General features: G+C 45.0%; 1 protein-coding gene across 2 annotated transcripts; it reads right to left on the minus strand.

The window, feature by feature from the left end:
• Nucleotides 1-512: 512 nt before the first annotated feature.
• antxr1d (ANTXR cell adhesion molecule 1d) lies at nt 513-21982 on the minus strand. Of its 2 annotated transcripts, XM_053874738.1 has the most exons (18): nt 21671-21982; nt 18359-18430; nt 18204-18275; nt 17428-17509; nt 17291-17321; nt 17131-17204; nt 16437-16505; nt 16281-16361; nt 16140-16200; nt 9289-9387; nt 9108-9177; nt 7375-7453; nt 7061-7156; nt 6934-6972; nt 6563-6661; nt 5674-5838; nt 5534-5614; nt 513-1612 (listed from the first exon to the last, which is right to left on the minus strand). In XM_053874738.1, the coding sequence occupies exons 1-18, from the start codon at nt 21814-21816 to the stop codon at nt 1340-1342; spliced, it is 1689 nt and encodes a 562-aa protein (XP_053730713.1). In that variant the 5' UTR covers nt 21817-21982; the 3' UTR covers nt 513-1339. The 2 variants fall into 2 exon arrangements, 1 of the variants encoding a protein (XP_053730713.1); XR_008415788.1 differs by lacking the exons at nt 513-1612; nt 5534-5614; nt 5674-5838; nt 6563-6661; nt 6934-6972 and having other exon boundaries at nt 7088-7156; nt 7243-7453.
• Between the last annotated feature and the right edge of the window lie 441 nt (nt 21983-22423).

Below are 22423 nucleotides of genomic sequence, written 5' to 3' on the forward strand. Positions count from 1 at the left end.
AGTGAGGACACGTTTTACGAGTCCAATGCAGCAGAGTCACGGCTCAGGTGGGTGTGAGACACGTGGCTGATATGTGACCTGAGTCTGTGTTCCAGGTTTGATGTCCAATTTTTGAGATATCAGGGCTGGTTTTTAAGACTTTAAATATTAATTCTGTTTTATCGTTTCCTTTTTGTTTGCAATCATAGAGGCATTTTTGTACTTTTGCTTATTTTAAATTCAGCCATTTAGAACTGTTGTGGAAGCTGTTTTTAAAATCTATTATTATTTCATTATTATAAAATTACATACCTTTTTATATTTTCTTATTTATGAATGTTTTAAAATATTTTGCTTTTGGGTGGAGTTTTCCATTATGTTCAAATTAGAATTGTTTTCTGAATAAATAATTTTAGCTTAATTAAGCTTGTTTATTTGGTCAGTAATTTTTATTTATTTATGCATAATCCACAATTTTTTTGTGACATTTTCTTTTATATCATGGTAAAACAAACTTCATCAAACACAACCACTAATAAAAATGAGCATTTATTAACAAAAGTTAGTCCAGAAACAATGCAAATCATCATTTCAGTCAGTTAAAGCAGAAGAACCGAGACGATACAAGTATATTTAATATAAGGCTTTTGGACAGAAACACAAATGCACCACAGGTTTCTATCTTTTACACCCCCACCACAATAATTTGGGCGTCAAAGCTGGAGGCCTGCGACAATAAATAAGACGCTCAACAAACTGCCCTGCAGTCGCTGACACATCGCTGAGCCTGAACGATGCAGAGAAGTCGATCAGGCCTCTGAGATAGATCCTCGAAAGAAGCTGACTTTCAAAACTGCTTGTTTTATCGACACCTTCACCACACCCTCGTGCAAGCAACATGCCAAGATGAAGCCAAAGAATGATGTCACTCTACACACAGCAAGATCATCCTTAAATTTCAACTTACTTTTCTGTTCCCGGTCACCTACTTCTACACCCTCAAACCTGATCCTCAAATCCAAAATCCTAAATAAAACCTGAAATACATCACTTCACAATAGCCTCACTGCTTTCTCTCCTTTATAGTTTCTAATTGAATTTCTGGATTTCTATACACATTTCTATCCACATACTGTGCATTTCTAGGTTCAGCATTGTTGACCACAGCTTCACTTGATGTTTCACATATGCACGTAAGGATTTGAACCCTCATTTAAGAAACCAATGCTTCAGTACATTTCAAAACCTAAACTGACATTTAAGCACTTTGCTACAGCGACGTCAGCATCAATATTTGCTGTCCAGCAACAAACGTCACCCCAAGCTTGAGCGACTGGATTGCAAGTTTTTTCCGGTTTATTCAAAGCCTGGGCGGGGGTCTTGACGGTGGGGGTCCAGGGGGCGCTCGACTCGGAGGCGGACCTGGAGGGGGCGCACGGGCCGGAGGGGTGGTGCGTGGAGGCCCTTTGGGTGCCGGCTTTGTTGGGGGGACCGGGTGGGAGACCAGAGGTCGCTGTTCCAGCGGTGGAGGAGGAGCAGAGGGTGGCGCTGGAGAAGCGTGTGAGCGAGGTGGCCTCTGGCTGTTCCCAGGTGACGCCCCATCTTTGACTCTCTGGAAGTTTATGCAGCGACCCTGCAGAACACATGAGAGATTGTGAAAACTTTGATCAAGAGAGTGCTCGAACAAGCGTCCCACTCAAGAGTCACCATTGAGTCACCCTGAAACAGATGCAGTGAGTCAGCAGGTGGAGTCGGAGCAGATCTGCTGACAGAAGCAAGTGTGTGTGAAGGCCAACAGAGCCGCTTCTGTCTCCCCTCCGCACCTGCACCACAATAGCTGTGATGCTCACACAAACAGAGTATTTTCAGGCTGCAGCTTGACACATCTCTCCTCCTCTTCTCGCGGCAGTGACTCGGCCTCTTGATGCAGAACAGAACGTGGTTTATGCCTCTTGTGTGTGGCGCTTGTTGGAATGTAAAAAGGGATTTGAGATTCCAGCCACCAGAGGCCCCGTCACATTGGACATAATTTACAAGTGGGAGAGAAAAGAGCGCAACTCTTATTGTTCCGCCTCGCTCACATCCTGGTGCACACACACACACACATCGCTGTGTCAGTGTGTGAAGGATGGAGAGTAGGTCTCTGTGTGGGGGACCCTTGGTGGTCTGGTTATAACACCTTATTAAACACAGAGGCCCTAAAGTCACACAAGGGCCATTTAGAGGAGCAGGGCCGCAGAAGCTTTGTGGCTGAGGCGCTCATTGTGTGAGAGGGGTGTGGAATTGATTGGGGACGGCCCAGTGAGGGGAGGGGGGGGTGACTGACTGCTGGGGTCTTGTGTCCAGGCTGCGGTGAAAAGGCCAGTTTGTGAGCAGCAAGACCGGCAGCGCAACACCAGCGAGAGCATATGGACACAATGAGAACACAAGCTCATGAATATGAGTGTGTTTGGGAGTGTGAGGCTGCGAGCTCACTTCCACCACAACATATGGCCTCAGCAAAACCTCTGGCTCATGAATAAACAGAGGTGAGAGGGAAGCCCAGGACGTGCAGTCCAGATGACAGAGAAGATCGGTTGAAGCATATCAAAGAGAAGTACTATCCGTTGTGTTTATCTACAAGTCAAGTGGACTCAGTCACATCAGAATAACACTCTGAGTGACGGTGAAAGTTCAAGTGACGACCTCCCACCAGTAGACGGCAGTGACAATCCATTAAGTTGCCCTCCTCTTCCAGATAAATGCAGGTCGCCATCCTCACTATTATACATGTAGCACTCTCTAAACATGGGAGATAAATGTCATTCACTCATATAATGGAAGCCATTTTGAAAAAGCTGCCACGTCCTGCTCTAAAAGCCCCAAAACGGAGAAGACATGCCGCAGAAGGACGGCAGCTGAATGAAAGACAGGTAAGTCGACACAAGTTTGTCGGTGTATTGTGAATGTGAGACATGTTTTCACACAGAAATGGGCTTCATGTAGCGTGAGGTAACCCGAAAGCAATAACAAGTATTTCAAGTCAGACAATGTGGCTCACAGGAAACAAGTTCTGAAGTGGACATTAATACTAGTGTGGGGAAGAATCTTGAGTCTAGGGACCGTTTCAGGGGAGATGTTTGTCGATCAAAATCGCTGACATCGTCTGGACAGAGTGACAATTCTTCGATCCTCAAAACAAAACCCTGAGGTTCTCCTGAACCTGAATCCTCCCAGCTCAGATCAACTCTGAGATGATTCTTGTTTTCCTTATCCAACACACGCGTTGAATCCGCTCTGCTCAAGAAAACACTGCTGCCATGAAATAATCCGACCTGACAGCTCCGCTCTCGTGACGATACCCTGATCCACTCACATGACGGGACTAAACTCTGCAGCGGGACTGTTCATCTGGTGTTGCAAGTGCACCACTAGATGTCGCTGAGTTGGGGAAACCGCAGCCGAGCAGAGATTAGAGGTTAATGACGACAAGAGGAGGCAGAGGAAGTGTTGTTGAGGAAATTGGGTGAACGGAGCCTTTAAGAGGAGGGGAGGTTCTGTGTGTGTGTGTGTGTGTGTGCGCGCCTCCCCCTGGTCCCTGCAGTGTGCCACGACCATCGCTGCCATCAGCTCGGCGGACAAAAGAAGGGAATCTCTTCTGTCACAATATGGCTCGTGGCCTTTAAACTCCCCATCTGTTTGTGTGACGCTCAGCGTGGAGACCTGACACACAACTAGGACTGACACACACGCACACACAAACAGGGTTGGGAAGCCAGAGTGTGGCAGAAACTGGCTGCTCGCTGATGGCCGTTTGCAGAGGCAGTGAAGAGGGAGTAATGTGGGGAGAAAGCTGGACGAGCTTCTCCTGAGACGCAACGTAATCATCGGAAACCATCTTTCTCTCGTCGATGCGCTTTTGATCAGCGAAGCACCTCTCACGATACAAACTCCAATCCAGAGTTATGGAAACTTACATTCATATTCACAGCATCAAGTCAATTCAACTACTCCTGGGGTCATTATTTTCAAACTACAGCGACAGCTACAAGCTATATTCCAGCCATAAACGAGACTTTTACATAAAAGTTTCCAAGCAGTGCACACTACGGTGGCCTCAGAGGGACATAAGCCAAATCTGACAAACACATATGAAACACACATACACACCATACGCTCATTTATTTAACACAGTATAATGAGGTAGGTATAGAATAAGCGGCAGAACTCTTGCCTTTAGAAGAGGAACTACTGTCCATAAAGGTGTTGGTAAGAGTGGCCCTCAGGAGAAGCCTGATGTATTAGAACCTACAAGTGAAAATGTGAAAAAAGAGCCAATCCCATCCTCCATATGACCATGGGAGCAGGACGCCCCGGACAGGTCAGCCTGTTTCTGACTGGGCTTTTCGGTATTGTTCTATGTTTTCCACCATGGAGCCCGAATAATAGATATTTTACAAACTCATTCAGGACTACTTTGTTTGGACCGGCCACAACTCACTCACTGACTTCAGTTTTGTCGATCGGCTCACGTCCTTTTCGGCTGAATTATGGTTTGAGTTTTCACAAAAGTGGATTTGTGTCATTGTGAGAATAACCACTTCATCTTGCTCAGTTAATGGTGCATGAAGAGAATGGTGGAGCTCATTGTTAAACAGATCACCGCAGATGATACGATTCTGCCGCCGCGGAGTAAAGACGGAGATAAAACTGCTTTACAATCTGTCGCTTTTATGGACTCCGACTACAGTAGCAGCACAGAGTCCTGTGATAAAGTCAAATACCAGGGACGAATCGATAAATTTGCTGGAGATATGACGAGAGACATGACAGCCACAATGAAGCCATTTACGAGGGAGCAGATGTTCTCGCCATGACAACCGGTCTGATGATGGAAGCATGTCTGCGGGGTTATGGGATGCGACACTGAGGGCCGGGCTCTGATAAGAAAGGCTGCTGTGCTCTTTCCAGCGACTGTCACACCCTTGTCTGCTGCACAATGATGTCACGATTTAAGACTCTGCTGCCTCGGTGGCACACGGAGTGAAGTTGACGAAAATTCTAATGCCCTTCATTGATCCAATAATTCAACAATGGTGTCGGAACTTTGGTGGTCTTATTGTGTGTGTCAGTCCTCCTCTCTTTAGAAAACGAAAAAAGAAACTTGAGGGGTTCAAAATTGAACAATTAAATCACCATTGAATTAAACTTAAAAAAAGACAGTAACACTAGAAATTAACATTAAAAGCTGCACTGTATTGATAAATATATATATATAAACAGCCATTTCTTTGAGTATTTAGGCCAAGTGAATCACCGATGGTGCAAATCTGAACATATTTTCCCCCAAGAGTGAAATATGAAAAGCTATTTGAGCGGCAGGGAAGTTAGAATAAAGCATTCTTGAACACAACCGCAGGCGTCAATAGAAGCGGAACAGACCAGCTCAGTTTTCTGAACAATGACAGCCTTGAGAGGCTCTGTTGGTAACGCGTATGCTCCATCTGTGGTGTGAGCACAACCAAGATTCTGCTTGTGAAATCAGTTCATCTTTGAGTTGGTCTTTTCTCCTCACCTGGTCCCCTGGCTGCGGTCTCATCAGAGACACTTGGTCGTAGCCTCGCCTGAACAGAGCCCACAGAGCATCCAGCTTGCCCTGGAAACACACTCAGCTGTCAGCATCATTTCACTTCACCTTAAAACCGGAGTTCAAACCTGAATGGGGGTGTACCACCGCCTCTGCTGGGGAGGGGGTCGCGGACGTTTTCGAGGCTTGGGCTCGTATGGCTCAAATTCCTGCTCTGGCATCTTCACCACTGCATTTTTGGGTTTGTCCAGCTTAGCGCCCTCTTCTGTGGAGCCTTTCTCTCCCCACCGCACCTGTGGAGTGTGGTCAGCGGAAATACAACATTTACTATTGTGCTGTAGACGGGATGCAGATGACAGATCACCTCACTGGTGCACCACACTATACAATGTGATATAATTACAAAACATCCATAATCAGGGAGACTAAAAGATTCGGATGCTGATGGACGTAACATTTAAGCTTAAAAAAAAAACTTAAAATCACAGAAAAACGTTTCGTGCAGCAGAGAGTTGGCTCATCACTGCAACCCTTCCACCCTGATGTTGAAGCATGTGTAGAGATTCATCCTTACTTTGATCATTCAGGTATCAAATATTAAAATGTGATTAATCTTAACTGATTTATTTAAAAAAAACTGTCTAGTGCACCAGAATAGTAGCCACACGCACTACATTTAACAAAGAAAATAGATCTATAAGGTCTACGAGCCACGGGTGCAGTGGTGCTGTCTGCACCGTAGAAAGGTCAGTGGTGCTTAAAAATGCACGAGGATCACTTTTAAACCAGGTGTCCAGCATCGAGACTGACTCATGAAACAAACTCAGCAATGTTCTGAGCTTGAATCATGAACTCCTCACATCTTTTATTTACATTCAACACTCACAATGCACTGTTTTTACTCCTCGTGTCCAAAGTTCTGAGACCACAGCACATTTTGAATCTGGAAATTACAATGTACAATGTCGAGTCCCAGCCCACTTCACTCCCATCATGGGTTTATAGAGTGTGTTCTACCTCCATGCGCTTGATGCCCCCGACGCCTCGCCCTCCATAGTAGGACGCATCCACTGTGGGCCACTTTTTTTTGGGCATGCCATCTTCATCATCTGATTCCTGAAAACAAGGGACAACAAAATACTTTTTAAAAATAATTACGACAAGTCATTGGCACAAGCCAAACAGCAACATTGGGACGGGAAGGTTTGTACCGTTACATTTCATTTTCTCATTTTGTGTCCTTCATTAAGCCCAAGTGCACATCACTTCTTAGTAGTGAATATTAATTCCTCTATTCCAAAGCCTCACAGCCAATAGAAAATGAGTTTGAGTAGTCACAAGTAGTACTTCAGACAAGAGCTGTTTAAGGGCTGTCATTGTTCACGCACCGGTTCAGGTGGAGGAGGAGGGGGCGGCTCCTTGATGACCTGCAACATGAAATTAATTCAGTTTTTATCTTGCTTTGAAAACGTACAGGTATGACATGGATTGGAATTCATGGAACATGGAACTCACCACGGTGCAGCAGAGAGGCCAGAACCACCACATGAGCAGCAGGCCCACCAGCAGGAAGACCACCAGCAGTGAAATCAGCACGATGGTCCCATCAAACTGCACGTAAACACAGAGAAAGCGTCTCAAGAAAAGTCCTCTGACTCCAGAGTGGAAGAAGTGAAGGTGTGCAGCAGAGTACTCACGGCCTCCTCTGATGACAGACACAACAGAGGAGACGCCAAAGGAAAGGAGAAGAAAATTAAAAAGGGTAAAGCAGATCCGAGGAAGGGCCAGGAAGTCGGGCGGTGTGGTGTGGTGTGTTAGGTTGCACTCACACATTCGGTGGTGGTGATGTGAACCGAGCTGGTGATGTAGGAGAGCCCCTCGTTCATGCTCACCTGCAGGTAGATGACCCTGCAGCACATGGAGACGTTATCGTCCTGCTGTGTGCGGCTACAAGATGGTGTCCAAACTCGCTCACTTTCACAAACATGCTGACATCGACAAAAAAAAAAAAGCACTGATCGTGATGAGGTCAGGGAGTTTCTCCACCCTCTGAAGGAATCTCTCCTACTTGGATCTAACCCAGGACTATAATGGGGAAACCACAGACGGCGCTCTCATTCCTCAGCATTTGGTTTTACAGTACGCAGCTCCAGTGGGAGCAGGATGAGTTAAGACTTCGCGAGATGACACGCAGTGAGTGGATGGTAACTGCACACAGCTGGACTCCAGCTCACGGTTCGGGGGAAGAATTGAGAAAGACTTCTTGTGAGGAGTTGATGGTTGTGGGGGACAGATACAAGGGGGGTATTATTGAGGGTTTAGAATCGAGGGGGTGCGACAGAGGGGAGGTCACAGCAAGGTGGGGGGTGCAGGGAGGAGGGAACAGAGAGTGGGGGAGGGTCGGAAAAGAGCCCTTCCTGTTTCCACATCCCCTCAGCACTGTCACTCCCTTCTGAGACCCTCAGAGAGCCGCCTCCCATTCATTTCATTCAATCATCAGCACTGTTAGTGTGGTCTTCCATATCAGGGCCCCAGGAGAGGACATGAGATTCAGCCAGTTTTAGAGAAAATCACTTGGATCCTTTTGTCAGGACTATACATAAAATACGCAGTTTCCATCTAAATGCAGAGTTTGAATGTTCTGTAGCTCTAGCTATGAGGAGTCGTAGCCACCTGCCCGACTCACTTTCGGGGTCTGACCCTCCCTCTAGTCGCCTGGCTCTGGAAACTTCTGCTTGAAACTCATCAGACAGATGTTGCTGTCCTCCTTCGGGGGGGCCCTGCAGCAATCTACAGCTGAGCTACAGCTTGCTCTTTAGCAGCAGTTAGCAGGTTAAGCTGTGCCGACTCTGAGCTAATGGGCCACGATGCTACACGGAGGGACGGATCCTTCAGGCTCCTTTTCTAATGTGTAATGATGTGACTTGTTGGAGCTGCTCGCTGGATGTTTTCGTGTGGACCTTCATCCAAACCCACAAGGGACGCAGCGGCGAAGTAAGAGGCCAGAATTTGAGCCAAAAAAAATTCCTCTGGTAAGTCGCACGAAGATTCAAAGCCCATTCACTCGGCTCTGAAGACGAGGTCAAACCAGAGGAGGAATTTAAGTGACAGCAACAAGACAGAAGATGACTGCGAGGTGTCTGAGGCTGCAGGCCGCCATATCTAATTATGCAGCGGCCTGCAGGCGGCCGGGCCGAGGGCCGGCTCCACGCCGAGCCGGGCCCCTGGCGTCCAGTCCAGAGCCGGAGCCCCTCGGAGGACAACTTTGAAACAGCCCCAGCGACTCTTCTCGCACGTTCTCTCCTCGAAGTGTCGGGCCGAGACAGGGATCCGTCCCAGACACACCCAGGCGGCGAGACTCTCATTAAGTCATGTTCTTGGGCTCTGCTGCTGTTGTCCCCCGTGATTGGTGTCTGGCTTCGTTAGCGGTGACAAACACTGATTGATCACAGACACTGAATGACTTTGGCCCTAATTTCTTGAAGGACACACTCATCTCGCCCGCTCGCCAGCACATCAGCCATCAGCCGCGGACGTGAACAAAGTTTGAGGATGAGCTCACCTGCCGACTTCCTCCACCACCGGAGCTGTGCACAGCAGGATGGTGTTTTCGATTCTGGCTGGTCTCTCATCTGCGCAGAAGCAGGACACCAGCCCAACCTTTAAAGCCTGTCCCTTATTTGTTAGGGAATAAAAGCTTTGCTTGTATTCAGCCCTCGCACGTTTGTCACCCCGGAACTCACCCACTGTGTGCGTGTCGTTCAGTTTGAAGCTGCAGAAGACCTGGTTGGTGTCTCTCGCGTGGAGGAAGCCGTTGCCTCTCACGACGACCTGGAAACTATCTGCAACAGACCGTGTTTAACACGTGAGCACATTCTTTTTCACATTTTTCATCAGGACAAAATAGAATAATCGATCAGAGTAGGGCTGCAATGATTAGTTGACGTCATCGATAACAACAAAAATTTGATGCGTCGTGTTGCTGTTAACACACACAGGCCGCAGGATGGGCATCAAGAACTGGTTGTTATTCAGAAGCAGCGAGAAAATATCACATTCTCTGGAATCATTAAGATATGTAAATTTCTGTTCCTTTTATTGGTTCCTGACTGGGGTCCGACTCCAACTGGCCACCGTCGCTGTCGGGCTGACCGCCTCAGTCACAGCCACGGAGGAGTTTGAGTGGCGTCGGGTCGTCGTGTTCAAAAGCGTGGCTTTGTTTTGCTTGCGAAGATAAGGGGTCTAAAGCATGTACGTTGTAAGTAGTGAAGTGTCTGAACTGTCTCTCCTCCTCCTAACAATAACCAGAACTGAACTAGGGAGCTACGCTGAACACATTGTTTTAGATTATTATTCAAATAAGACCTTTTGATGTGGTTGTTGATCAGACATTTTATATGGGATACATATACAGGGGTTGGACAAAATCATGGAAACACCTTAAAGCTAAAAAAGCCTGACAGTGATGATTTTAAATTCTTCTCAAGCAGCAATAAAGACCTCCGTTTTAAAGAACTGGAGCTCTCTGTCAAGTGTTCTATGCTTCATACTTCACAGGGTTGATACATGGTCCTGGGTTATGTGTCATGATTTTAATATACGTGTTTAATCATGTGTGGCGTCTGAGTATCACGGTGAGATGATTTAAGCAACTTTAGGTTCAACAGAAATTCAAAATGGGTCCAAACAAAGGCCATCGCGATTACGACGAAAGATAATGACTAGATCAGTGGACAACGAAAATAATTGTTTCAACCCGTGGCTCGGGGACCCACACTGGGCCACCACTTGCTTTTGGTTCCTGACCATTTTCCTCAACATAATAACGTTGCATTAAATGTGAGATTCCAGTCGCAATTTATTTTCCTTTAACACACTTTTAACTGTTGCATTTCCTTCTTGATATGGGTCACTGCTTGTCCTGTAGGGGCCCCGAAAGTCAGGCCAGTCCAGACCCTCTGCATTAGAATGTTTGTTTTTCAAAAAGGAGCATCCTGGTCCATCTCTTCCGCTCACACGAGCAAGTAGAAACTCGTGCACGCTTCATTACGGCTCATTTATATCGGTGTACGTGTGGAAAGGCCGTAATATGCTCCAGTGGTGCCACAGCTACAATAGTTTCTCTTCGCAAATGTCTCAGAAGCCAAGAGGCGTTTGTGTGTGTGTGTGTGTGTGTGTGTGTGTGTGTGTATGTGCGTCTTTGACCTTTAGCTCCCCCCGGGCATTGTTAAAGCGCACTGACAGAAGCTTGCCAGCATATGCTGGAGTGTCTATGTGGCTGCTACCCAGCATATGTTAGAGAGCGAGGAAAAAACACTCGCTGAAAAACATGCCTGCAGGGCTGACAACACCACGGCACTGTCAAAGTGGGTCCGACTCACCTATGGTACCGTGGCATGACAGTAGCGGCATGTGTGCGAAGCTTCCGTCTACGTGTTGCAACATAGCCGCGCACACGTATGTGCGCTTCCTTTGCGTATGTTTGCGTGTGTCTGACAGCGAACTGTCTTCTCCTCCAGCAGAATTGTGGGTAATAGAAGTGAACATTCGTCACACCTTTAACATTTGAAGCTCCTGCCTGCAGAGGAGGAAGTAAAAACATGACCATGTGCATGTGGGTGCATATGTGACAGTGTTGTCTGAAAGGTCAGAGCAGCCTCTATAGAATATCATATATACAGATGCACAGAATGAGTCAGTGTGCGTAGGCGGGCCAAAAATATCTCCAGTGATTTCATGCTTATTTCCACTAATGGTATACTTTGTGAATGTTTTTTTTAGCAACACGCACATACAACTCTGGAACACTGTTGACTACACTTATAGGAAGAGAGAGTCGCTGCTTAGACTTCGATCAGTTCCCACAAGTGAATCGGCAAGCACTCATCCCAAAGTTCCTCTGGTGAGCATGTCAAACAGAGAAGACTGGCCTGCAACAAAATGACATTTTATAGAGTTTTACCATGTAAAAATAGCACTTCAGCCTATACTGCCATAATGCTCTGCAACCATTGAAGCTCTCAAGTGTTTTGACAAGCCTGACTAGGACATATTATGTATCACTTATCAGCGCACAGTTGCACTGTAACGTCAATTGCACACTTCAGTGGTGTGAAAATGGACACCATCTTTGATGGAAACATTTCCAGAACTGTATACACTTTGAAAATAGCCATCCGAATCGTCTTTTTTCCCCTTATTTACTGCTACAGCTGGCATTTTTTTATATTTTACATAGCAAGTAGAAGATCACAGACAAGATATAACCAGACGCAGGAAGTCTTTCTTAGTAAAACCATAACAAATCTGGGCTCATCAGCGCCTATTTGGGGCCTAAACCCCCCCCCCCAAAAACTAAGGTTGCTCGTCCTAAGCTGACTTCAACATGTGGACGCCTCATGTTCTGACATTCTGCAGGTTTAAGATGACCTTTGAAGAAGTCTGGAAACACACCAGTGGGTGTTTGTGTCACATTTTTGGAAATTCTTTAAAGAACTATTGCGGTGTTCAACAAGCTGCATTAGCACAAGGAAGAAAACCTGCAGCCATCTGTAACGCGCACTTGGTCTCCCACGCTTCACAGCTTGAGTAATGCTCTTTCAGCGTTATGAACAATAACGGAGTGATTTGAAAAATAAGAGTCACACTCCAGTTGCCATAGTGAGAGAACTGCTTAATATTCACTGTTCTAACTGGTGTGATGAAAAGCTGCTCCGTGCTATATGGTTGGTGAATATTGATGAGGACACTGGTGCGACTCTTGTTTCCGGCAGTTTGCTTGTGCTCATGTTATTTGGCTTTTTCACATAAGTAAAATCTAGGATATGCCAAACTCAAATTTCTGTTTGGAACAGTAAGAACTGAGTCACAACCTACTGAAAAGTAAACACTCTGACTTTTGAAAATTATACTACGCAGAGCTTCAAATGACCTTGGTGAGTCCAGCAGATGATTTTCAATTTTCAATATTTTTTTTCACAATTTTCTCTTCCTAGTTGATCATATTTTTAAATATTTACTCATATATACATATATTAATATGCCAAAGATTCATACAGCTAATTCTCTGATTAAAACACCATGACTTTCTATCTTGATATTTCTATTTTTATTGGTATACAAGGTGCTGTTTAAATTATTTTATCATTAAACTTAAAAATATTTATTCCCCATAATGCCAATTAAATAATTTTCTGAGGCTATGTTGGCTTTTTCATCGCAGAAAATATTTATTTTATATGAAAAGCGTTATATTTCATTATTATCCCACATATTTCTCGAGGATGATTCAATAAATTTCGGATTTCTTCCATATCTGTATATCATATCTCTGTTATATCCTCATTTTCACAGATGTTCACTCAAATATGTTTTAAAACTTTGCCTTTAATGTTTATCATTCTTTTACTTTAAAAAAAAACGTTGCCACTTAGGTATTAAAGCACGGAGAAAACTTCAGTGCCAGTGTTGTAGTTTGAGAATTGTTTCAGCATTTTGTTTCCATGAGTCAGCTCTGTGTTTTAATACATTCATAAGTATTTTTGGACCTTTCCTCTCTCCAAAGACAGATTACTTTTCTCTCTTCCAGATCACTAACCAGGGGGTCTTAGCTGCTATCATTCCTTGGCTGCAGATGGTGCAGCAGTGGGGCTCTGTCCACATGCTTATGCATTAATGCAATATTATTATCATAATAGTCACTTTTTATGATTATGTTTCATTTTTTCAGAACTGTCAAACATAATGAAATCACCCATTATCACGGCGGGATAAGACTAGTTGCTATGATATTCACTGTGACACACACCGACACACTGGCGAGGGATTGATGGGCTGAAAGGTCAGGGTTGTCAGACACATGGTGGGCAGGACTGGTGCTGCCCCGCTGACTTCCCACACACGCTGCTGCCCTCTCCTCGTTGCTCCCTGCCAGTCTCTGACCACACGTCCGACTACATCTTCACCTGAGACTTTGACGAGGACGCGTTACTGTGTGCACTGTCTATAAGAGTGTGTGTTGTGTATAAAAAAAAAGGGGTATGGCTTGTCCCAACTGTGGTCCTCAATCACATTAGTACGATGGGACAGTGGAGGGCAGGGAGGGGCGAGAACGGTGGGGTGGAAAGGGTCAGACGCTAATGAAAGCAGCAATCTCTGCTGTCATGTTAGATCTGAGGTCTACGTGAGTGTGTGTGTGTGTGTGTGTGTGTAATCAGTGCTGTCATGTCTGATAGTGGGGCCCAATGTTCACTGTCCAGTCTGATGGCCTGTTTGCAGGCAGCTCGGCCTGGTCACTTCACATCAACATGAGGGACGTGTGTGACTGTGTGCACGAGTGTGTGTTACGGGAAAACATTTAATCTAATCATCGTCGCCGTGCTTATAGAACAACGCATTGTTCCTGAGAATCCTTGCATCTTGGGAAAGTGAAACTTCATTTGCCGCGTTTTCCCACGGCAGTTCTCTGGTGTGTGTTTTTCTTTGAGGCAAAACTGCACATTCTTACCTTCATGCTTGATGTTATGCAACAATTATTTTGAGATTCATTCTGTACATTTGTAGTAGGAGTCAAGTCAAGAGAATGATGTGGCCCCCAGGGCCTGAATTTGACATGCTTTTTGTAGCAAACTGAAATCTTTACCTCATATTTTTGGCATTGTATGTATTGTATGTATGTATTGTATTTAGGCCACTCGCTGCCATGTCACTATCATTTCCCTCAATGACATTTGTGCCAAATAATTCCTCTCTGCTATACACTCAATGTTAAAAATTAGGGAGGGGCGACATGGACGAAAAAGTTATCGCCATAAATGTTGTAATTTCGGCAGTAACAATAATTATCACGATAAATACATTTTCATTTTATTCAATGTTGGACACTCCAGTCTCTCTTGAAACTGTTTTATGATGAAACTTATAAGTGGAGTTTGTCTCCAACATCATTATTTGTTTATGTTTGAATATAATCGTTAACTAAGTGTAGAAATTCAATGTTTCACGTCTCAGGTAGAACCTGCTCGTGTATGACAGACTGCTCTGCCAGCTTTATTTAGGGGGTAAATTGAGTCGTCTGTCTGCTGTATCTCATGTCTCTTAACAGTTGACTTTAACAATAGACCAGTCTGGATGCATTTCCTAGATGTTACTGAAGAAAGATTAGAAATAATGTGAATAAATGATCATTTAGTCATATTTAGTCAGCATTAGCGCTGCCTGTGAGAGTGTGTCCGTGAACTCTAATGGGGACGTGGAAGAGGACACCTATGCCAATACCAGAGCGGGGCTCCATCCAATATCCAACTATTTTCAACACGGAGTTTCGCCGAGGCGCCAGCGCGGCGGGAGACCTGCATGTGCTGATATGAGCTAAGGCAGACGACCGCGTCAGAGAACCTATGAGGACCACTCCATCTAATACAATAAACACCGATCCAGAGACTCAGAGTCGACCAGTGTCATTATAAAGGATCCCTGTGTTAAAAATAAACTTAAAACTACTATCGTGAACCAAAAGTCCACCACACTCTCTGTCACACGGCGGTGTCGGCTGTCAAACGCCGTGGAGCTGGAGAGCACGGTGGTCTCATCTTGTTCATGTGTGCAAGTCCAATGCAGCAAGTGAGCTGTGTGTGTTTATCGAATTTATCGTGAGATGCAGAATTGTCTCCATGGAGATTGTGTTTGGCGGAATATCGTGTAGTAAGTTAAGTTAGCGCCCATCCCTACTAAAAATGTAAATATTTTTTCTGCTTTTGCACAGCTGGTTGTCCAGTTCCAGATTTCACAAAAATCTAAGAAAATACTGGAGCCAAGACAACAAAAAATGTTTTCTTTTTAAACCTCTTTAAGAGACCTTCACAGTAAAACCAGCGCTGTGTGGCCTTAACTCTGTTCTTTGACCTCTGCTAATTAGGCCAGACTCCCGTCTAAAATGAGATTCTTAGTTCACTGACCATTAGGCGGCTCATCCATCGAACAGCAGATGAGGCTGTTGGGGGATATTTATATTCATGGGGATGATTCACTGACTTCTAGGCCGCCCAGAAGAAGCTCATTTAAAGATGAAGATAACCTTCTCCTTGTCCTCCCCTTTATGCCCGGGCCTCGGGGGCGCTAAAGCTCTCTGTTAATACATTTGTGTCAAAGCTAATCCATCGCTCCTAAGTGTACATCTCTTTCCAATCATCTCTCTGTCTCGACCTTCTTGAACCGCCTTGCCAAGGATGGTGGGGTGAAGCAGGGAGGCAGGGTTAAGCGCAGGAAGAGGGTTCAGCAATCACGATATGCGATGTGATAACTAGGCCAGAGAGGCAGCCATGCTGAAAGATTCCCGGCTAATTCCTCCGACCAAGTCCGTGTTCCCCTCCCCTCCTCTCAGCCACATGCTGGGGCGAAGCCGCTATGTTAATTTCCTGCGGCCGCGAATGACAATACGCTCTCTGTCAGGGAGCCTTTCCTTAACTCGGCGTCCGGCTGGTCATCGGACACACAAATAAGAGCACGAGCACAAACCAACTGTTCTCGATGACTCGACAGTGAAGACAACGCTCGTGTTAATTCAACTTGGTTTCAGAGCGGTGATAAGATGTACCTCCTGCACACACGCTGGACGGCTCCACTGCCAGAATCTCAATGCAGGACTTCTTGATGATCTAAGCGTGGCAGGAAATGGAAATGAGATCCATGATGCATGTACGAGTGTGTGTACATGTGTGGGGTGTTTGCATCATACCGAGTCAATGATACCCCGGAGCGCTTGGAAGCCTCCCCACACTGGGAACACGTGTTCCACAGTATCTGCGATGGTTGCCAGCTACAGAAACACACAGGCAAAAGCAGATTGGCATCCTCCGCTTGGACATCTCCTCTAGCCTTCCGCTCCTCATACCTGGGTCTGGTTAAATTCTTTGACCCCTACACAGTAAACAATGGCTCCCATCGACCTGGCCCGCTGAGCCTAGAAGACAAGACGACGTCAACAACAGAGATTTACGGATCAATTTGATTTTCCTAAACAGCCCGTCGTGTTTCTTCTGTGGAAGATTAGAAAAAGATGTTAAGCAAACAAGCATTACCAGTCTAGACTGGATCGTACTACCTCACAGATCAGGAATCTAAGTCTGAGGTGGAAGGTGGTAGTCTTTGGCGAGTTAAGAGAGGAGAAAATGCAGATGTTGAATGGCGAAAACTGCTTCTTCCCAAACCTCTCGCACACTATTCTTTATATCAATAAATTTAATCCTGGCTGAACAGGATATGCTTATTCATGAATGTAAACTTCTAAAGGTGACCATCATTACTGCTTGAACTGTTGCAGTGTATTATGGAACTTGAAAGACAGCAGTTTGACACACCTGAATCAGAAAGCCTCCTGCATTTAATATAATAACTGATGTAAGGCCAGTTATAATAAAGTAATAATTACCGTGTACTAAATAATAACCAAAATACCAATAGGAGCATGAGAGCAAGTCTGGTCACTGCTGTTTGAATAGACGTATGAATGAATAAAAGCCACTTGGGAGAGTGAGTAAAGCAGTAAAGATGTATTAGCTTGGAGAAAAAAAAACCTCATGTCTCACCTCTCTTTGAGCCGTGTCGAACTGCCAGTTATTCAGCTCCCCGTCTGTTAGAGCGATAATGACACTGGCCGTTCCTGTCGAGTGTGACACAACCAAGATGATCTCCATTATAACTGCATTATCAGTCAAGATTTATTATCGTAGTAAGTCAAGACTTTACCGTGATTCTCTTGGTAAATCTGGGTATTGGCCTACAAAGACAACAACAATAAGACTTAAAACTATGCTCTGACACAGTCAAACTCAGCTGAGCCAATTCTCCATGTTATATCTTCAAAATTGAATATACAATTTTACCATTTCCAGGCCTAAATTCATGAATGTGTCTCCTCCAGGAACAACTTTCCTCAGGGCGGTCAGCCCCTCTGTGATGGCCTCCCTGCGGGATACATGGACGTGGCAGCAGAAAAGTAGACAGAGACAAACAATCCGTTTTCTGGGTAAACATTATGAGGTGGGGAGTGTATTTGGGTCAGGACTTTTAAATGGGTGTTTCCTGTCCTCTTCTGTTATCTTTCTTATGAGTGTTTTGAATGACATGATCACACAGAATGGAGCTGAGATAATTATACAACACATTATCATTAAATTGTGGTGGGAAAAAAAAATCATTATCCTTTTGTGGAGAGGTTAATCCAGCCCATCTAGTTCAGTTTGAAAGTGCCACGTTGGTATACTTTTGTCCCATTTCTTGCCAAACCACCACCCACTTTTCTCAAAACATATACAATTATAAATAATATTTATCACTGTTGTAACAGTTGACACTCCCACAGTAAATATGGATATTGTTTTTGCTCTTCCTTTAGAGATTTTCTACATTTATAAAAGACCAAAAATAGTGATGGTTTATGACACTTCAATGGGATTAGAAGTCGACTGGATGTTTAATCTGACCTTGAGATTAAATTCCTCGAATAAGCCTTTGTATCACGAAGACCAAGAGGAATGTCAACAGAGTTTAATCTTGTTTTTGATCATGATTTGATCACAGTCAGCTGGCAAAAATATCCCTGCAGCTCACAAGTGTGGACCTGCGTACATGAGTTCGGGGACTCGGGTCTGGGTCGTACCTGTTCTCTGTCAGCTTCATGATGATATTTCCTCTTGTGGAGAACACTATGAAGGACATTCTCAGCATCGGGCTGCAACAATAACACCCACAGATTTTCAAAACAGAGCGGAACTGAGAATAAACCATAGCACAGTATTTTATGATTTAAAATACCTGATAAACTTCTCAGCCAGTTGCTTCACAAAGGAGTAAATCTCAATCCAGTGATGCTTCACGCTACCAGATCTGAAAATTGAAACTCATTAGGTCACATGCTTCCGACTGAAAAAACTGCATTTGTCTTGTGTACAGCTCCTCACTGCAACATGTTTTAGGATGCTGACATCACACCAAAAGATTAACTTGGAGGTGAACTTCCTCCACCATGTGTGGACTCGAGGTGTGTCCTCACAATAGCAGGCGCGTGTGTGATGGTTCCCCTAATTGACCCTTTCAATCTTATTATTATATCCCACCGTGAGATGGGATAATTATAGTGGTTAGCGGCGGTGACACATGAGTCGAGCGAAAAGACAACACAGCAATTTGAAGCCACATAAACAGGAATGCTGTCTCCTCCATGTGTGATGATATTTGGCTTCTGTTCGACTGGAACTGGAGGTGAAAGCTCCTGCGTATCCTGCTACTGTTGGGTCCGTGACACTCTCCTTAATGAAGCCTGGTCCCGGGGGGGCTGCTAATGGGGGCTAATTGCTGCTGGGCCAGAGGGTTGAGGTTTAGACAGGGACAGATGCAGCAGTCTGCCTCTAGCAGCCACCATGTAAAACCCAGCTGGTCAGTGTGTGTGTGTGTGTGTGTGCGCACTGTACTGTTGTTTATGGGCACAGGAGTGTGTGAGGGGGAACAGATGGTCCCACTGAAGACAGACAGTCCAACAACAGGTTGGGGGTCCGCAGTGTGAAAAGACTGCAACATGAACTGCGGAGGGGTGCTGGACTGACACTCAGCAGGGGGGACACGCTAGTGAGGGTTGAACCGTCCGACGACATCAAACGCCACACTACAACTGAGGGAGGGTCTGCATGTGAAGAGCTGGGGTCGTAAAGAGAGAGAAAGTCTGGGCTCGTGCATGATTGTCCTTTTGTTCTGAGGTTTAAACAATCGCTTCCTCCTCTACCAAGACCCTTCCTCTGAAGAAAGACAGAGCACAGCTTTGTTCACAGAGATTACATTTGTAGTCGGCTGATACGATCTTTCCAGTAGGAAACAAGGACTCTCTGTCACATCACTGTGAGCATAGTTTTGTTATTACATTGTTATTATACGCATGTTTTACATGTAGCACTCATCTTCTATAGTTGACACTCTCTCATATATCTTATGTGGGTGACTACATTCCACCTTCAGCTAATAACGTCTCACACATCAAGCTCTTCGACAGACAAAAGCGTATAATTCTTGTTGTGGGTTAACAGCAGCCTGATATTTAGTGTGTAAAGGAATGTGAGTCGCATTTTACCCCTCAAATGTTTGAGTCCATTTTGTGGGTTGGACTTCCGAGAAGAGAGTGAGTGAGGAGGTGAAAACAGCAATCTGGCTGATATACCACAGAGACAGTGTCTTAGGTCACTCAGTGGCATTTCAAAAGTGGATGGTGCCATCTGAGCAGAAAGATCAGCAGGTTCCTGAAGGCCTGCAGAGACTCGCAGGTCCAGGCCATCACACTGGGGCGTTCCGGGAGCTCAGCCATGCATGACGTGCCACGCTCCCCGGGCACCTCCTAAACTTTTTGAAGCAAAGGGTAAAGACTGGGGAGTGACGGACAGATGTTGCGGCGAAATATCATCAAATGTCAGTCATGGTAAACATGACCCGAACAGTCACTCGCTGCAAACCACTGTTATTTACAACCCTAACCCGCTGCCCTGCTGCAAAGCAAATGTGCTGTACCTGGTCATGTTTTTGGTCTTTTACAGTTCAGTTTCGACTTGTTCTAACTTGTTTTGCTTACTACTGCAGAATCTCAACCTGCAAGGTCAGCAGAGCTACGAATGGCATTGTCTTCATTGCAGTAACTCAAACCACACAAATACGTGATGCAGAAGTCACTTTTAGTTTGACAATAGTTAATTGGTGTAATCGCTGAAGATATTTTGCGAGGAAATTAGGTCAGAAGGTCCCAATTATGTTGATGGTCTAGTGAGATGGAAATATTCACAGCCATCTATCGGTGGTTCACACGCATGGTGAGCATACTGAATCCTTCTTAAGCATTAGTGAAGTATTTGACAAGCCAGGTTTTACTTAAACTTGATCAGCCTTTGGTCTCATCTTCAGTCCGTACCCAGGGTTAGGGAGAAGGAGGGGAGGGTGCTAACGTGAGAGGAAACTGCAAAACAACACAAGATTTGACTTGTTCATGGCTCATATTTGTCTAAGGTCCGGACTGAGAAACACACCTATGTTGGTGAACTGATGTCTGGTTTCACAGGAAAACCGGAAAACCTGAAAATGTCTGGTTTAACAGGAAAAGGACTGAAAGAAATGAGACCAACTTAATCCCAAAGCAACGATACTTGTTTTGGTCGCATGAAAGTTTGTATCAGGCTGTAATGAAAACGATGGAGCCAATGACAAACTCCCAGTCTTTACAAGTATCACCTTGACACATTAGAAAACGTCAAGTTTACAAAGGACTGAATATGATATACACCAACACCATCCATGAGCTAGTGTGAACCAATCTCCAGAACCAATTGGTGATTATATTAGATGAGAATAGATTCGGTTAGATGGCCTTTATTATATACTGTAATAATAAGTAATTACATTGTACTTATTATGCACCCTCAGTAACCATTCCACTGTCCATTATAGTCAGGCTTAACAAGGCATTTATCTGTACTTCATCATAAATTGCAGGGCAATATGTTGCATAATAATACACAGATGAATACATAATGTATTTATTGTAATAATATTGTATGTATATGTTCCCTAATCTAAGTCTGGTGTTTATGATCGTAGCCAATTAACTTGAGTTGACTGACACGTGACTGGCCTCAGGCATCGACGCTAAGTGGGGTGGGTCGGTTCAAAAAAACGGATGAGACCTCGCACCTCCCGAGATTACGGTCTTCCTGGCCGGTTTCAATGGAAGCCGGTGGAAGACCATTCAAGCCGAAAAGTAGCTCCAAGGCAGCAGCTGTATCCGCAGGCGTCACCAGCCTGAAACACAATCCGTCTGACCTGCCCCTTTCCCGGGTTTGGAGACTCGGCGTGTCCCGCTATTGTGGAGCAAACTGCAGTCAACTGTTAGAAAACCTTCACATGCAGTTAAACAATGCGCGGTGTAACGGTACGTGTGTGTTGGTCGTCTGCTACATGAGTAGAGTTTTGAGTTTCAACCATTTGCTGACGTGATTTACTGCGACCACAACAAATGATGACGCGCCAGGAGATGGTCGCATGGCAGTGCGCAACGACGAGAAAGTAACAAAGCCGTAAATAATGCGGGACACTCACTTGTCCAGGACAAAGTAGAGGTCGAACGCTCCCTGACAGGACCTCTCCTCCTCCTCCTCCTCCACTGGCCGCTCTCCTTTCACCGACACTCCGAGAATGAAAATCCACAGCAGAACCAAAGCGAGAAGAGTTTGTGTCCCCGCCATCTTCCGCGCTGTTGTTGCCTGGAAAGTGGAGAAAATCTTCACATTTTCACGCCAGGATTTTCCTTCTCAAAAGACTGTTTTGCGTCCTCGGTGTTCTCGACAGTCCAGCCCAGCAGAGATCTGGATCAGTTAGAGCCGGCCTCTCCACAAGAAGGGGGGAGAAAAAAACAACGGAGGCAGGATGGGGAGAAGGAGCGACACCCGAGGAGAGACGCAAAACTCCACTTTCCACCCGCAGTGCCATATTTAAACATCCAAAGGGACTAAAAAGTGACGCAAGTCGGCTTATCATTACATTGATTCATTCAACTTAAAAATATTTTTAATTCCATTAATTTCAATATGTTGTTTTATGGACATGTTTCCATCCGCCGGAATGAATGTAAATACATACATTTAAATTAGATTGATTTATTCGCCACACTTTTTCCCTCATAACCACTTTAAAGACAAAGCAACAACACAAGCAAGACAGAAAAATAAACTAAAAAAAATAAAATAATGAAGTGAATATTCGTTCTTTATATATTATTCACCCACCTGCTCATTCAAGGTGTGGTTGAGGGGATAGCTCTCCAAGAAAAGCCTTCCCTCTCCCTATAGGGAC

The sequence above is a fragment of the Synchiropus splendidus genome, chromosome 9 (assembly GCF_027744825.2).
Source record: "Synchiropus splendidus isolate RoL2022-P1 chromosome 9, RoL_Sspl_1.0, whole genome shotgun sequence".
NCBI lineage: Eukaryota > Metazoa > Chordata > Actinopteri > Syngnathiformes > Callionymidae > Synchiropus > Synchiropus splendidus.

Bases quoted from the DNA above. Each gene is read 5' to 3' on its own strand.
- antxr1d (XM_053874738.1), bottom strand. From the start codon at position 21,816: ATGGCGGGGACACAAACTCTTCTCGCTTTGGTTCTGCTGTGGATTTTC. The intron at 17,322-17,427 runs GTAAAATTGTAT...TTGTCTTTGTAG, and splicing joins TGAATTTAGGCCTGGAAATG to GCCAATACCCAGATTTACCA. The intron at 6,662-6,933 runs GTGCGTGAACAA...CCTTGTTTTCAG, and splicing joins CTCCTCCTCCACCTGAACCG to GAATCAGATGATGAAGATGG.